Genomic DNA, 17,915 nt, shown 5'->3' on the forward strand with positions numbered 1-17,915 from the left:
AAAAGCTCATTGGGCTTCGGACTCGGGCCGAGCCGTAGTGTTATCTTAACCATATGCCAGGCCCAGCCCAGTGGCATGCTTTAGCCCAGGATTTTTGGGCCGGGCTTGATCAGGCCGACCAGGCCGGGTGCCCATGGCCCTTTATACACCGGAGATCCATGATACTGTACTTGCCCCCAGGCCCTAGCCCTCTCTCGAATGTTCGAAGAACAAAACATGTCCATAGTGCAATGATTGCACATAACATTTCGAAAGGCAAATTGATTGCATATACAGTCTGTGGCCCTGAAGATATGCGGCAATTACGCAGTGCATCGCTGTACCCCTTGTGAATTGACCACTCCTCAATCAGATAGCGCCAAGTAGCGCCAGTCTGCAGTCCTCCACGCGGCACACGCTGGGAGAAACCAGTCACAACAGAGCCGCCAGACCCGATGCGAGTCCACCATTGAAATAAGCCTCTTTCTCGGCCGCGCAATCCACCACCGCGTCCATCATTACCTCGACGAATCACGGCTCTGAATTATCAGCCACCAATCCACCATTTGCCAAGTAACTCCATCCAGTGCAGAGAGTCGATCCCCGGCCGGAACACGATTAACCACTTCACCGTCCGGCGGGCCGGGGCCGGGAAGAAGGTAGAGTAGAATCCCTCCGACGAGGCGACTATGGCGTTCGGCGAAGGCGGCGGCGACGCCTCGGCCCCTCTCATCTCTTCCGATGGCTCGAAGATCGTCAGGAACGGTGAGCACCACTCTCTTTTTCCCCATTCTCGATTCGTTCGGATCTTCGTCTTCCTGGTACCGACGTGTTCCTCCTGAATCCTGACTGGCTCCGCGATTTCGATGGAACGGAAGGGAACGAGTGGACGGCGTCGGCGCACGTGATCACGGCGGTGATCGGGTCCGGCGTGCTGTCGCTGGCGTGGAGCATGGCGCAGCTGGGGTGGGTGGCCGGGCCGGCCACCATGGTGGTGTTCGCCTCCGTGACGGCGCTGCAGTCCACCATCTTCGCCGACTGCTACCGCTCGCCGGACCCGGAGCACGGCCCGCACCGCAACCGCACCTACGCCAACGCCGTCGAGCGCAACCTAGGTACGCGCATCCACGTCTCGCCTCGCTTTTAGAATTTTTGTCATTTTTTCTGTTCGACTGTCCCTGATCGTAATCTTCAGAAGATATGCGTTTTAAATTAATTAAAAAATGTGTTCGTATCCGTTCACTGTTAGTCGCGATTGAGTGACAGCTACAATTGGGGTACTCTAGCAGTGCTGCTACAAACAGGTAGTCAGATGTTGGGCATCAAGTCGATAAACAAACTAACGATAATGGAAGAAAAATGAAGTAGTGCTATAGTAGTAGTATATAATTACGCTTATGTTCTGCCTTTTTGATGCTAGTAGTGTGCAAAAGTTAATTCCAAAATTCGTTGTATTTTTTAGGCTGACAAAAAGTCTAGGGCGCAGTGAACTGCACACATTTTTAGAAATGTGTTACAGTAGATTTCTTTTAGCCTAAAACACTTTGAATTGAGATTTTGCACACCGGTAGAGTTCAACATTATGCAATACATCTAAATTTTTGGAAACTTACAAATATTGATTTCGATTTTTTCGAAAACATGGCCACCAGGAAGCTCGAGCTCCATGTACGGTTTCCGATCATGCATGATCGTTCGCAGTGCTAAAATAATGTGCAAGTAACTGGAACAAAACATAAGCACCTTCTGCACATACGTACACTACATTCCAAATGAGAAAAAATATATTGTCCGCCTGTCGTCACACACACATGGATAAGTACGTGCACAACTGCGACACACGAGATGGAAGGCTCGTGAATCCGGCGGAACGTTCAGTACGGCTCGACCGAGCATTTTGTGGAGGTGAAGCAGAACACGTCAAAAGGGCAGGCGTGCAAATAGCTTGAGGGTACGTGGTGGGCACGCACGCACGTTCCGACTCGATCTCTCTCACTGATGAGAGCCGCTAATTTGATCAGCTGGTCCTTGTACACGAGTTGGTGTTTGGCACCGGAGAATTAATAGACAGATAGCTGGCCATGGCTAGCGGGAGTGTCAAGCAAGCATGTGGCACTGGTCAGCAGCTGATTCGTTTCAGCTCGACGTCGCTCCAGAAAAGTATTCGACACGTTGTCCAGTCGCCGCGTGGCGTGCCGGTTTGATATACTCCACACCTCACTAATTACTGTGCATTCTAGATTTAGTAAATCTTAAATTTAGTAAACTCTAACTAAACGTTTAGTAAAATTTTACAAAGTTTAAATTTAACGAAACCCAGAATGCAGGGTAATTGTAGAGGTTCCCATATAAAGTTTCGGTAAAAACATAGTTCTATTTTGGACTGCAAATAAAAAAGAAATTTATGTTTGTATAAAAGGAATTAAATACTTTATTTAACACAAAAAATATTTTCTGTCTAGCCTAAAATATAAGGTATTTCTTAAATAAAATTTGTGGCCCACATACTATATGTGTACGGTACTTGTATCTTGTATCTTTCTTTTTCAGTAAGTTCAACAAATATTTTTCAAAAAAAGTATTCTCTCCATTTAGAAATAAGTGTTGCGGATTTTCTAGATTCCCAATTACCTAGACACAATTTACTACTAGATACTCCAACCATTTACGATTACTTCAAGTCGTGAGCTTGGATAAAGTCAAACTTTATAAATCTTAGACAATCTTCATGGAACAGAGGGACTAATATATGTTGTACTCCCTCCGTCTATTAAATGATGTTAGAGGTTTGTGCAAATTTGAATGTATCTATACACTAAAAAGTATCTGGATACATCCAAATTTACACAAACTTCAAACATCATTTTACAGATAGAGGTAGTAATTTTTTTAACACGGCAAAAGACTTGACATTTTTATTGATAAAGAAGAAGGTCTTTGAAATAAACCAAATAGCCTAGGAAAAAAGCCTAAGGCCAAGGCCAAGTCTACTCTCATGGCATAACAACACTCAAAGCCTTAGCCCCGGCTAAAGAAAATAATCTTGCCTCAATCATCATCTTTTCTAACACAACCGTCGAAGCGTAGAAGGTGCTACAAAACACCCTTGCATTTCTCTCCTTCTAATTCTCCCAAGAGATTAGCATTTCCAAAGAGGCAATCACTTTTCTCGTAGGACTTCATCTATTTATAAAATCCACCCACCAAGCTCTCACCGAACAGACGGTATGCCAATCCGAAGGGTTAGTGTCATGAATGCCAAGCCACTCCTTGATCTTTGACCACACTCTTAAAGTGAACCTACATTTGAAGAGGAGATGCGCCGATGACTCATGAACTTGGTTGCAAAGCATGCACCACCCACAATTGTCCCACCCTCTTTTCTCGAGACTATTCGTCATCCACACCCTATTTTGAATGATTAACCAAGCGAACAATTTGTACTTGGAAGGCGCCCATTTCTTCCAAACCCACCTTGGCATGGCCGAGGTGGTGAGATCCATAAATTGCGCCGCATACGCCGTCTTGGAAGAGTAGGAACCATCACCCGTGAACTTCCACTCAATAGAGTCCGTCTCGTCATGGTTGAGTTGAACATGGTCAATCTTCCCCCAAAAAGCAACAAATTGTGAGATGTGCTCGGTAGATAACTTGATAGAGGTAGGAGTAGTATCATGATAAAGTATATTTTCATATTTTATATATTTGATATTCTGAATTATGATATATTTTTTCTATATTATTGATCAAAAATTGTAACTACTAACTTTGATAAATCTTAGAACGCAGACTAAAAAAAACAGAGGGACTGGCCCTGCTTATTTTAAGCTGCGAAATGCCTGCACGATTTTTCTTTCATTGTAACAACATGTTTGTTTAGCTCCTGCTGTGTCAGTGTCCGATCGTTTCTGGAAAAAAATAATGAAATGATGATTGCCAGGTAGCAGCAGCGCGTGGGTGTGCCAGTTGTTGCAGCAAACGGCACTGTTCGGCTACGGGATCGCCTACACCATCACTGCCTCCACCAGCTTCAGGTAACATTATATGCATCCTTTTTTTCAACCTGCGAAACTGCACCAGTTTTCTCTCTAGGGGAATCTCATTGTTCCTGAGAAATCACTGCACGTTTTGACTTGTGTTAACAAGACTGACTCAGCTCAGCTCAAGCGGTGTTCAGACGCTGCTTTTTTTTCGTGGAGTGTTTCATGTTCCAAAAAATAAAAAAAGTAAACTAGTGGAGTGTTCAGTCCTGGGCTCCTGGCTGGCCGCCGCGTTGCCCCAGAAAGGCCGTTACCGTTCCTTACCAGGCCTACGCATGCCGGCCACAAGCATTTCGAGCTACATACTAGCCCAGCCCAGGCCAGCTGTTCCCAAAGCTTGGATCTGCCTCTAGGCCCAATAGTACTGTACCTTCGACACCTGGTACAGTCCGGGTTGGCCCACGTGGGAGCCTGGCTGGTCGCCAAATATATATCTGCCCAAATTCGACGTCATATCTTTTTTTTGGGGAAAATTCAACGTCATATATCATGTTTCCCTTTTCATTTGTCCGTGACGGTCTACTGGACTATCATCAGATTAACGTAGCCATCACTGTTGTGCCCTCGGATCCTGGATCAGATGCCATTGCCAACTTGTTTGCCTCCGGCTTCGGGTTATCATCCTGTGCTTGGTGCTTAGCATGCGCGAGAATGTCGTACCGAATTTGGCCTCAACTCTTTTCCTTTCTAGAGCCGCGCAAGCAGGAACGTCAAGTCAACAAAGCAGCTCTCATAGAGAGCTACCGGCTGCAAGCCAGCACTAGCGTAAGAACACGAATAAAAGCACTTGCAATTGTATTTTGACGTGCTAGCTTAGCTACTCGTACAAATACTGTAAAACTGGATCATGAATAACATAGGACCCATATGTTATATATAGTCACTCTATTTACTTTACTTTTCCCCCTCTTGGTTCTGCATACCTTTCCGTACAGCACAGCCTCGCCTACCAGCGCCAGCCCAACACGTGTATTTTGAGTTGCTAAATTGGCTACGGTAGAACATATACTGTGAAGCTGGCTCTTAAATTACATGGGTCCCCATTCTTCTTCCCCGCACCCATCCCACACAGTGGCGTCTCGTCCCGCCACGCTCCGCCCCACCCCCGCCCAACTCACCGGTGCCGCCCCGCCTGACCTCGATGTCTACAAGGTGTTGCGCCTCACCTTGGGCACCTCTAGGGTCCACATACTGTCGGGGTACCTCCAGGATCCATGACCGGCGACTATGCGCCGTTCAAGTCCATGCCGTTGTTCCACGACATCTACAAATTCATACGGTCTCTACGAATCACTCGGAAATTAGCCGAGTTCGTCGGTTATTGCGGCGGTGCGGCAGAATTTGGCCAAATCCGGCAAGTTCTGTAGCGGAAGGGCAAAGGCGCAAGCTTAAACTCCCCAACCATCAGCATTGACCGCTATACAGAGCACCGTCATTTGTGCCTCCTAAACTGAGAATACAAGGATCTCGGGTGTGAACTTATAGTGCCAATTTTAAAAATTAAGGGCCAGGCAATTTTAAGGAGTCTGTTTGGATCAGTTTTTCCTACCAGTACAGTAAAAGTATGTAATTTAAGAGCTTGACCACTTCAAAAGGGTCCGCTCGAAAGACCAAAAACTCCAACTCGATCTGGCTAAGGGCTTGTTCGTTTCTTCGGGATTCAATCCAAGGACGGAACCAATCCAGGCTTGGATTAGGTTAATCCCATACCATCACCCAATCCATGTCACACCAATTCCGCTTTATCCCCTTCCAAATGTATATATTTGTTTAAACCACATGGATCACCGAGTTGTTGCACCCCTTCGCTTGTTCTTTGGTGTGTCTCGCGTTGTGGAAATTTTTCCACACGTTGGATGAGGGTAAAAAAAATTCTAGACCATCTCAGTACAAGATGAACGGGAAAAATTGGGCTAATATTCCCATCTGGAATAAACGAAGACCTAATTCCAGTGGCTGGAAAAATTAGCACGCCGGGCTAGAAAACCAGAAGGAGGCTACAATCCATATCAATCCATGGCTCGCAGGGAGTAAACGAACGAGGCCTAAAGGTGACGCCTCCTCTTGACCAAAAAAAACCCCACTGGCCGGTACCCGAGCAGGCTACTTGCAAGAGAGCGAGTGTCCAAAAGCGAAGCAATTCAGGAGAATATCATTTGGATTTGGTTTTAGGGTATCTCTAGCGGTGCGACGTAAATGAACGTTGAGCGGCCGTTTTCGTCCGCCGTGATCGAAAATGCGTCTGGGCCCTCCGCCAGCGGGGCGATGCAAAGTGACCGGACCGTCTGCGGCGACGCAAACCTGACACAAATATGCTCCTCGGATGCGTCTCTGCAGATGCTGCGCGGACGCCGAAAGTGTCCGCTCGCGTCTGGCGGACGTTCCATCGGGCCCGCCTGGCAGCGACCCTGCGACGATGCGTCTTCTCAGGCGCGCCAGCGACTAGCGCCGCTGCGTCGCTTAGGCAGTCTGCGCCATGTTAATGGCGATGCCTCGGCTGCCGAGCGGCCGCCGCCCATCTCCGCCAACGAAGTTAATGGCGACGCCACGCGTCCCGCGGCCGTCTCCTGCCTCCGGCATATATAAAGAGGACGCGCGTTCTTCTTCCTCATCCAGTCCTCGAAGCAAACCCTAGCCGCCACAAGCTCCGCCGTAGCGTCGCCTAGTTCTTCCTGCGACGCAGCCAGGCCCGCGAGGAAGTCCATGGCGGGACATGGTGGCCAGCGAGGCGGTCGAGGCCGCGGCCCTAGGCGCCCCCAGGGCCATGGCCGGGGCAGGGGCAGCCGTGGTGGAGCAGCTACGGCACCACAGTCGCCGTCGCTTGCGCCCTCCTCGTCTTCGCGGGAGGACCGTTGCTTCGAGTTCCTCCTCCGCATTGACGACGATCCACTCGGCATCAAGCGGTTCCCGGACAAGTTCGTCGAGTTCGTCGATGGCGTCGAGCCGGCGCAGTTGCAACTACGGGAGGCCAGCTGCAACTTCTGCCGGTGGAATGTGAAGGTCTTGTTCGACGGGCAGGGCAAGATGTACCTGCACACGGGGTGGGACAAGTTCGCCCGCGAGCTCGAGCTCGAACCCGGCTGCCAGCTCACCTTCCTCTACAAGGGTGATGGCGAGATGATCGTCAAGGTGTTCGACGACACAGCGTGCCGCAGGCACTACCACACCGGCGAATCCGGCTCGGACACCGATAGTTAGATCTTAGAGTGTTCTTTCTTTCCAGCGAATATGGCTACGGGCCAGACGAAACCAGTAGTCAAAGTTTCTGGATGTTCTTACTTGAAAGAACCATGATGGCCACCGTTACCAGCTGGATTTTCCAGTTTGGGTGACAGGGTGTGCCCTTGAATGTTCTTTCTTGGCAGCGAACATATGAAAATCAACACAACTGGTTTCTTTTTTTTAAATGTTTTATTTGTGTCAACCATGGTTCAAACTATGTATTAGTTTGTGTAAACCATGTTCCAAACTATGTATTAGCTTGTGTAAAATCATGTTTCAATATATAATATTTGGAACTATGTTTAAATGGAGAAGAGGAAAAAAATGCGTCGCACCACTGGAGCCATCCCCAGACGCAAACCGACACGCGGACAATAACGGTTATTTTAGCGTTCATGGCGCGACGTAAACGAACGCGGCCAGATAATAAAATGCGTCGTGCCGATGGAGATGCCCTTACCACATACGCTGTAATGTTGCCCACCATTGTTGTATTTCCTTGGTCATACCCAGTGAATAATTGACAGGTTTCCTATCGAGCGTGGAGACAAAGATCAAAAACGATTGGGGGATGGGCAGGCAGTTGGTGTTGCCAAGTTGGTCGGCCATCCAATCCCAGGCCGAAACGTCATTCCATGTTCTATACTATGGTCCTACGCTCGGTAGGATCAATCAATGGCCCAACCAGCTCCAATGGGAATTGGTACTTGCAGTCCTTCAATGTTCTAACATGGTACTAGGCTCGGTAGATCCAATGGCTCAACCATCTCCATCGGCATTGCCAGCCCACTTGCCTTTAGTGTCAAAGTGGCATGATCTCACATCATGCTCAAGAGAAAAAATTGACTCGAAAACATGTTGGAGAGGGGAAAGAAAATATTGGAGCATGTTTTTCCTTAGATTCACCAACAAGAACAAAATCAAATCCTTTTTTCCAAGCAAGTTGCGTCGCGGCATGCTAGACATAAAACCCAGAAAAAGAAAATTAGTAAACTATGACTCCGACACATTGATCGTTGATTTCTATATGGTCCTATCAAGAGCTAATTTTTTTTGGGATATTCTAATCCCTTCTCTTTTTACCGCCTCCACCCATGTTAAACTTGGTCATCCTCTACCTCTCTTTGTATTTTACATACTTTTGAAAATTCCATTGTTAACTGATGATTTTGGACGGCTTCGTTGGATATGACTAAACTACCTTAGTCAGTGTTGGACTAGCTTTTCCTGATCCGGTCCTTTCTTGTATGGCTACACATCCAGTGTAGCATGCACATCTCCGCAACACTCATATGTTGGATGTGTTGTCTTTTAGTGGGACAACATTGTGCATCGTATAGCATCAACGATCTGATTGCCGCCCTACAGTGCTTAACTTTTATCTTTTGTGGGACCTTCTTCTCACATAGGATGCCAGATACTTGTTGCCACTTCATCCATCCCGCCTCGATCTTGTGGCAAACATCCTTATCGATATCGCTATTGCTTTGCAACATTGATCCCAAGTACCAGAAGGTGTCCCTCTTAGGCATTGTTTGTCCTTGTAAACTAACAACTTTTGTCTTCGCATCTAACACCACTAAAGTTGCATCGCAAGTAATCGGTCCTGGTCCAACTATTACGCCAACCCTGGTCTCATCTACTAGCACACCATCATCAACAAAGTGCATACACTAATGAATATCTCTTTGTATACCCCTTGTGACCTCATCCAGCAGAATTCACCAAGGAAAACATGTATGGGTTCATGGCTAACACTTGATGTAGTCCTATCGTGATTAGAAAGGTATCGATATCACTATCATCTGCGCGAACACTTGTCACAACATTATCGTACATATCTCTTGTGAGGGGCAATGTACTTTGTTGGAACTTTGTGTTTCTCCTGCGCCGACCACATGACCGTCGTTGATATTTTGTCATATGCCTTCTCCAAATCCATGAAGACCATATGTAGGTCCTCCTTCTACTCCCTATATCTCTCCATAAGTTGGCGAAGTAAGAAAATTGCCTTTCTAGTCGATCTTCTGTGCATAAAATCAAAATTATTTTTAGTGACATTTGTCACTATCCTCAAGCGATGCTCAATGACTCTCCCAAAGTTTCATAGTACGGCTCATAAGTTTGATTCATCGGTAATTAATATAACTTTGAATATCTCCTCTATTCTTGAAGATATGTACTAATAATGTTCTTTCTCTACTCTTCGGGCATCTTGTTTGACCAAAAAATATGGTTGAATATACTAGTTAGACATACTATTGCCATGTCTCCAAGGTTTCTCCACACCTCAATTTGGACATCATCATGAACCATGGCCTTTCCTCCTTTCATCCTTTTCAAGGCATCCTTAACCTCAAGCTCTTGGATCCTCCGCATGAAACGTCTATTGGTGCATCAAAGGAGTCATCCAGCTCAGTCATATTGGTCCCATTACTATCGATGAATAATCCATCGAAGTACTTCCTCCATATATTCTTGATCTCTTCATCTTTCACTAGAAGTCGATTTGCCTCATCCTTGATGCATTTAACTTGGTTGAGGTCCCTCATCTCCCTCTGATGAGCGCAGATTGCACACTGTTGGGGAACCCCAAGAGGAAGGTATGATGACCCCAACAACAATTTTTCCCTGAGTAAGAAACCAAGGTTTAATCGACCAGTAGGAGAAAGACGTGACTTCTGAAGGTGTTGTTGGCTGACTATTGGCATGGCGCACTACCGGCGTCAGCAACAATGTGGAACCTGTACACAACACAAATAAAATATTTTGCCCCAACTTATAGTGAGGTTGTCAATCTCACCGGTTTTGCTAAACACAAAGGATTAAATGTATAGTGTGGAGAGAGATGTTTGCACTGAATTAAAGAGAATAATGCTTGCAGTAAGTAAATAGAACATGATGATTGTATCAGTGTAAAAGAAATGACTGGGGTCCACAGTTCACTAGATGTGTCTCTCCATAAAGATAACTAACATGCTAGGTGAACAAATTAAAGCTGGGAAATTGACAGAATAAAGACCATACATGACAAGATGATTACTATGAGTTTCGTTTCGGCATTCCAACATAATACATAGATCGCAATCCAACTGTGTCTATGACTAATAATCCACCTTCCGGTTATCGTCCGAACCCCTTCCAGTATTAAGTTGCAAGCAACAGATTATCGCATTAAGAAATGTGTGTAAAGTAAACAATAGAATTACCATTGGATAAAACATTGTTGGTTTCTCCCTAGTAGCAACAACACATCTACAATCTTAGAAGTTATTGTCACTCTTCCAGAAAACTAGAGCATCTACTATCGAGCATAAATACTCCCTTTTAGAGTCACAACCATTTACTTGGCCAGAGCAACTACTAGCAACGGAGAGCATGCAAGATTCCAAATAACATATGACAAGTATATAATCGATCTTAACATAGTATTCAATATTCATCGGATCCCAGCAAACACAACATGTAGCATTACATAAAGATGATCTTGATCATGATAGGTAGCTCACAAGATCTAAACATGAGGCACAAATCGGAGAAGACAACCATCTAGCTACTGCTATGGACCCATATATAGTCCAATGATGAACTACTCATGCATCACTTCGGAGGCGGACATGACGATGTAGAGGCCTCCGTTGATGATCTCCCCCTCCGGCAGGGTGCCGGGAAGAGCTTCAGAACCCTCCCGAGCTAGGGTCTGTGATGGCAGCTGCGACGGAACTTTTCGTGGATGGAGGCTCGGGTCTTTAGGTTTTTCCCGAGATCCTGAATAAATAGGCGGAAGGGCGAGGTCGGTGGCCGTGCGGGCGGCACACCACCCCTAGGCGCGGGCCCACCCTTGCCCGCGCCATGGGGTGGTCTGGCCGCCCTGTGGCGCCTCTTCGACCCCCCTCTGGACTCTGTCTTCGTTACAGAAAAATATTGACTTCGACTTTTGTTCATCCAATTCCGAGAATATTTCCTGTACAATTTTTCTGAAATACAAAACAGCAGAAAACAGGGAACTGGTACTGTGGCAGCTTATTAATAGGTTAGTGCCAGAAAATGTATAAAAGTACAAGCAAAACATATATAAATTGGTGTAAAACAAGCATGGAGCATCAAAAATTATAGATACGTTGCAACGTATCACCCTCTGGCGAATTTTTTCCATCTTGTACATACCATTCTCGCCTTCCTTTGTTCCTGGTATTTCATATAGATCGTCATAGGCCCGGCCCTTGCTTCACTCACACTTGCATTTTTATTTGCCTCTTTGTACTTCACAATGTTGCTTGTGCTTCTATCATGGTGCAACTCTTGTAACATTGCTTCTTCTACTTAATGTCATTTTGGACATCCATGTTCGACCACCATGTGTCCTTAGCTTCATGCATCTTACCCTTTGTCACTCAAAGAACCTCCCTAGCTACCTTCTGAATGGAAGTTGCCATATTCAACCACATGCTATCTGCACCTCCCTCTTCGTCCCATGGTATTACCGTGATCATCCTCTTCCTAAAGGTCTGTTGAGCTTCGCCTTTGAGCTTCCACCTCTTTGTTCTTGTGATTTCGGCGCATTTGTGCCGTGTCACACGAGCGTGAAAGCGAAAATCGGCCACCACAAGCTGATGTTGCACCACAACACACTTTCGAAGATCACCTTGCAATCCATACAAGCTCTCCTATCCATTCTTCTATTAAGGATAAAGTCAATCTGGCTAGAGTATTGGGCACTACTAATTGTCACTAAGTGATATTGCCTCTTCCTAAATACGGTGCTATCTACCAATAAGTGCTAGGCAAGCCCAGAGTCTAGGGAAGCCTTCATGCACACCCTCAAACCTCATGTTAGTTGTACACACATGTCCATTGATATCTTCTCCGACAAAAAGCCTCTACCCTCCTGGTTTCTGTCGCCATACCCTCCTGGTTTCTGTCGCCATACTCGAAGCCTCCATGAACACCTCTAAGCATATGTTAGTTGTACACACATGTCCATTGATATCTTCTCCGATAATACATGCCTTTACCCTCCTGGTTTCTGTCGACATACCCGAAGCCTCCATGCACACCTCAAACCATATGTTAGTGTACACGCATGTCCATTGATATCTTCTCCGATAGTACATGCCTTTACCCTCCTGGTTTCTGTCGCCATACCCGAAACCTCCATGCACACCCTCAAACCCTATGTTAGTTGTACACACATGTCCATTGATATCTTCTCCAATAAAAAGCTTATTGCTTATCGACACATGTTCTCCAAGTCCTCCACAAACTGCTTCTTAGCGCTCACGTCGAGCCCAACTTGTGGGGTATAAGCACTAGTAACGTTCCGGACAAGATTCCCAACAACTAGCTTGACTAGGATAATCATATCCCCTGTCTCCGAACGTCCACTACTCCATAGGGTCTTTTTTATGAGGACGCCTACATCGTTCTTAGTGCCGACTGACCCTGAATACCAAAGCTTAAAATTGTTATTCTCAACTTACCTCGCCTTTTGACCTGCCCATATAATCTCATGCACGCAAAAAGTATTTACACGTCTCCTGATCGCATCATCCACTAACTCGCGTAGTTTTCCGGTCAAGGATCCTACATTCCAACTACCCACCAGCAATTCCTCGGCTTAAGCAGAAGGCGGAAGTATGTTTCCAGTTTTGCCACCTCTCTCTGCTCTCATTCTCTCCCTTTCTCTCCGTCTGAGTGAGAGGTGGCTCCACATGTAAGTCGTCTGCCCCAGTTTGCCTCCTCTCACATTCTCTCTCTCAATCTTTTCGTCTTCTTGTCCCATCCCTCTCCCTCCGACGAATCTGAGGAGACCATCGCAAGCGGAGGCCTCCGTGTTACCGTGTGCCAGCGCTCGGCACCGTCAGCTATCCCTTTCCATCACCGCCCTTGTGCGTGGAGGAGGCCGCATTCGTGGATAGACGCAACTCGTATCGTCTAGCCCATGGGCCAGCATCGACGCTTGGGCACGACCGCTTTGCCAGAAACTCGTGCTTCGAGAGCAAGACCACTTCGCTACCCTAGTGGCTGGCTACTCGCACGTTTCTCGCGGCCACGACAACATAGGATATGGGCGGCTGACCAACATTAAGTATGCCTTTCCCTGCCGCCGATAGGGCTCGTGCGCGGCGGTCACCACGGAGTGAATTCTTCGATTTGGCTTTTAGCCTTTTTGGAGCGATAAAACAATGAATATATGTAGGGACTTGGGAGAGTTTTTCCCTCCCAAAAACGAATTTGGAACCATTTTGAGGATTTGCTGGAGCACGGTTTTTGGAGGCGGTGGTAGTTTTTTGGGATTGGAAATCAGTTTACTCCTTCGGCCTCGGCTTCGGCTGGAGATGCTCTTACAAACAAAATTCACTGTTTATCTTCAAATCCAAACGTGATCAAAGGCACCCGTCAAGATCCCGACTTTAAGTTAGTCGTACCGGCATCCACATTTCCGCCGCATGTTTGTTCTACCATATAAAGATAGAAGATAAACTCTTTTGAGATTCACAAATATTCTTCTCCCTCAGCTGACCAGCGATCTCCTGCGGTCCAGCCTCACTAATTCAGCGTGAGGGAAGGGGGGCGTGTACCCGGCCGCGCTTCTCGCCCCCGGGAAAAAGTTGACGAGAAGCGGACGAAAACGCGATGGCAACAGCCAAAAACTCGAGAGATTCACGCGCGCGCAGCAACACATGGGTACGGCGGTGTTACCTCTCGTAGTCGCCGTCTCCGGCCGACCCACCCGCGCGCTGGGCAAACCAAACAGTCAAAACCGACGAAGAAAGACGTCGCCGCGGGGCCCGCGGCAGCTATCGTCTCCTCTTATTACAGACCCCGGTCGTGTGCCGCCGTATAGGCCTTAAATCGCGCCTGCCCCTGCCACTCCTGTGTTCCTCGAAAGCGGCCAATCTTGGGCACGAGTTAGCTCTGTGCTGGTGGCAATGGCGGTGCACCACTCCCTCGAGGTGGTCGACGGCCGCTGCGACGACGACGATGGCAGCCCGCCACGCACCGGTACGCGCTCTGAGTCCAGTCTTGCGCGCCCCGTGGAGGTCTAGACACACCGTTGTTGTTTCGTTTCCTCAACGTTGTTGTTAGTGCTGTCGCCGACGGCCGGGTCCAATCGCGTTGATTGCTTCAGGGACGGCGTGGACGTGCGCGGCGCACATCATCACGGCGGTGATCGGGTCCGGGGTGCTGTCGCTGGCGTGGAGCGTGGCGCAGCTAGGGTGGGTGGCAGGCCCGGCGGCCCTGATCTGCTTCGCGGTCGTCACCTACGTCTCCGCCTCCCTCCTCTCCGACTGCTACCGCTCCCAGGACGCCGAGAAGGGTCCCAGGAACCGCTCCTACATGGACGCCGTCCGCTTCTACCTCGGTATACTATCGTACTAGAAACCTACTAGTATCACCAATTCCATCGGCATGGTTGAGCTGCTACGTACTCTGCTTGTGCTGCTCTGGTACTGTGATTTGATCGGCGTTGTATCTATGTACATCATCGCTTCACTGTGCTGTCATAACGTCCTCAGGCAAGAAGAACACCTGGGCGTGCGGCTCGCTGCAGTTCCTCAGCCTCTACGGCTGCGGCGTTGCTTACACCATCACCACCGCCACTAGCATGAGGTAGTCGCCGCCCCGCGCCAGCCATTCTTTAGCTGCAGTGAAGCGCCAGATCGACCAAGTATCATGTGACTCCTTGGATGAAGATGATCCTGCCTTCCTTTTCTAATTCGGTCATCTTGCATGCTGCAGGGCGATTCTCAAGGCAAACTGCTACCATGCGCGCGGGCACCAGGCTCCGTGCACCTACGACGGCAGCTACTACATGCTCATGTTCGGCGGGATGCAGCTCCTCCTCTCCTTCATACCGGACTTCCACGACATGGCATGGCTCTCCGTCGTCGCCGCCATCATGTCCTTCTCCTACGCCTTCATCGGCCTCGGGCTTGGCCTCGCCAACACCATCTGTACGTATGCTGTCCTCTTTATTTGTTGGGTTTCTGCTCTTAGCTAGACTCACTGAATTTAAGTCATGTCGTGTGTGACTAGTGAACAGAAATTGTCTTGTCAGTCATACACTGGTACACCAACAGTAGACCATTTCCCAGGCCATGTATACTTGGATTATAGCGCGGTGTGGCTTGAGAGTGACATAGTATGCACTTTGAGGCCACATAATTAAGCTCACACGTTTGTTCCTGTTCGTCAGCTAATGGTGTTATCAAAGGAAGCATAACGGGTGTGCCAATGAAAACCCCTGTCGCCAAGGTATGGCGCGTCTCGCAGGCCATCGGCGACATCGCGTTCGCCTACCCGTACTCCTTGATCCTCCTGGAAATTCAGGTACGCCCAACCAGCTGCAGCATCCCGTGTCTTTTGAATTCACAAACTGAATCTTCACTGTTTCACCTGTGTGTGCCAATATCATAGGACACCCTCAAGTCGCCACCGGCCGAGAACAAGACGATGAAGAAGGCGTCAATCATCTCCATCATGGTTACCACCTTCTTCTACCTCTGCTGTGGCTGCTTCGGCTACGCCGCCTTCGGGAGCGACGCGCCGGGCAACCTCCTCACCGGCTTCGGTTTCTACGAGCCCTACTGGCTCATCGACTTCGCCAACGCCTGCATCATCATCCACCTCCTGGGTGGCTACCAGGTACTCCTCCCAAAAAACCTGAAGCTTCTTCAGTCCGAGTGGTTACACAATGCATACCACAGCGTTAGAAAGCAGAACAATGACACTGGCTAAAACCTGAATCAAATGCAGGTGTACAGCCAGCCGATCTACCAGTTTGCGGACAGGTACTTCGCGGAGCGGTACCCGGAGAGCCGGTTCGTCAACGACTTCCACACGGTGAAGCTGCCGCTGCTACCGCCGCTTCGGGTGAACCTGCTGCGCGTCTGCTTCCGGACGCTCTACGTGGCGAGCACGACGGCGGTGGCTCTCTTCGTCCCCTACTTCAACGAGGTGCTGGCGCTCCTCGGCGCGCTTAACTTCTGGCCGCTCGCCATCTACTTCCCCGTGGAGATGTACTTTATCCAGCGGAAGGTTCCCCGCTGGTCCACCCGCTGGGTCGTCCTCCAGGGCTTCAGCGCCCTCTGCCTCCTCGTCAGCGCCTTCGCGCTCGTCGGCTCCGTCCAGGGCGTCATAAGCCAGAAGCTAGGCTAGTATATGTACATTCAGGAGAGATTCTTCTTCTATTTGGAGGATTAGATTGCTTCCTAGTGTAATGGTGATGGAGGACGTCACTACTGTGTAGTATCTGTTATAGCGATCGGGGCGGCTCCCTCCGTGGTGTGGCGATGAACAACTGAGTAAACATGCATGTTGTTGTATTCTTGCACAGCAGGATCGACCGGGGAATGTGACACCGTTTTCAGTGCCTTCCTTGTGGCTCCTGCATTGGATTGAATCATGTACTGCACATTATGTCAGATTGCCAGATTACTTGGAAAGAATGTGATGAATTCTGTCGTGTGGTGCCTGCGTGATGTAAAGCTGCAGAAATCGGAACTGGTTCACACTGCTTGGTCAGTAGTAGTACCGAGCATGCTTAAACCATGTGTCTGTGTGGTCGATATTACTGAAATGGTGGAAAGAACATGATCCGATGGGTTCTTGGAATCGCGGACCCTAAGCTTGGTGTTCTTGGCTACAAGGATTGTCGAATAAAGTAGCAGCCTCATATCAAGAGTGTAACCGGACTGTACAACACATATAAATGACGCTACATAGACTGTCTTTGCTGCAAAGATCCATGTAAAATACCTATTCCAAGAATAGTTTATCCAGATCAATTTGTACCTCTTGGGTCTGACACTTCTAGTTTAATTTTATCCGATTCAATAGAAGAAGAAGCTCTGCTTTTCCTAATGCGCAACTATTCAAAATTTACTCGTAAAGATCATCTAATAGTCACTAAATATTTGACCTCACTTAGTCCAAACTTGCATGTCTAAAATTATACATTCATATTCTATATATATTAACCAGTCACTAAATTTTTCACAAATATCAGTGATCAAGAAGTTATAGTGAATTCCCCCATTTACCTCTAATTTACCTGTTCACCATATTTAAAATTTTCGACCTCACGCCGCCTCGAAGTTGTTGCAGCGCATGGTCATTGATACACATAAAATATATATATGCACTTAGGTCTTTATTATTATAAAATCCCTATTGTTAAGCAATTATATTATATTTATTGAGATTAACCTTGTATTAATAGTTGCAAAATTGCAAAATTTCTTTTTTTACACTTTGTTGTGTAAGAACTACGTAAATATGGAAAGAAATCTCTCATTGTGGTGAAATTTGGAGTTTCCAAAAAATTGTCCATGCAGAATTATTTTTAAAGATGCCAAATGCACCAAGATGGACATGGTTTAATGACGAAAGTTGTGGGGAATTTCAAGGCCAACATTTTGATATAAAGAAGGCCCCAATCGGTGTTTGTACGCTCACACAAACACGTTTTTTACTAAAGAGTAATGAAACAGTTTCAGGATTTCAAAAGTTGGTGACACTTCAACTCTGGCCATACATGATGGATTCAACTAGGCCACGACTCTATGCACTTGTGGGGAAAGAGAGGAGCACTATGAAGATTCTTGAGGTTCCGTAGAACCCTTGGATCAAAAGGGTTTAGATCCCATGGTCAAGATGCAATGTCCAACA

The 17,915-nt window shown here is 47.5% G+C and overlaps 1 protein-coding gene across 2 annotated transcripts; it reads left to right on the forward strand.

The window, feature by feature from the left end:
- The first annotated feature begins 412 nt into the window (after positions 1–412).
- LOC124675084 (probable amino acid permease 7) lies at positions 413–16,709 on the forward strand. 2 transcript variants are annotated; one of them, XM_047211154.1, is made up of 7 exons: positions 413–744; positions 858–1,094; positions 3,920–4,013; positions 14,985–15,199; positions 15,442–15,575; positions 15,663–15,890; positions 16,002–16,709. In XM_047211154.1, the coding sequence occupies exons 1-7, from the start codon at positions 669–671 to the stop codon at positions 16,401–16,403; spliced, it is 1,386 nt and encodes a 461-aa protein (XP_047067110.1). In that variant the 5' UTR covers positions 413–668; the 3' UTR covers positions 16,404–16,709. The 2 variants fall into 2 exon arrangements, with proteins under 2 accessions (XP_047067110.1, XP_047067111.1); XM_047211155.1 differs by lacking the exons at positions 413–744; positions 858–1,094; positions 3,920–4,013 and adding exons at positions 13,912–14,246; positions 14,374–14,607; positions 14,762–14,855.
- Positions 16,710–17,915: the final 1,206 nt, after the last annotated feature.

Source organism: Lolium rigidum, chromosome 7, assembly GCF_022539505.1.
Source record: "Lolium rigidum isolate FL_2022 chromosome 7, APGP_CSIRO_Lrig_0.1, whole genome shotgun sequence".
Classification (NCBI taxonomy): Eukaryota; Viridiplantae; Streptophyta; class Magnoliopsida; order Poales; family Poaceae; genus Lolium; species Lolium rigidum.

Excerpts from the sequence above, each read along its gene's own strand:
- LOC124675084 (XM_047211154.1), top strand. The coding sequence starts at position 669 with ATGGCGTTCGGCGAAGGCGGCGGCGACGCCTCGGCCCCTCTCATCTCT. Across the intron at positions 745-857 it reads CTCGAAGATCGTCAGGAACG|GGAACGAGTGGACGGCGTCG; the intron begins GTGAGCACCACT and ends ATGGAACGGAAG. Across the intron at positions 4,014-14,984 it reads ACTGCCTCCACCAGCTTCAG|GGCGATTCTCAAGGCAAACT; the intron begins GTAACATTATAT and ends TGCATGCTGCAG.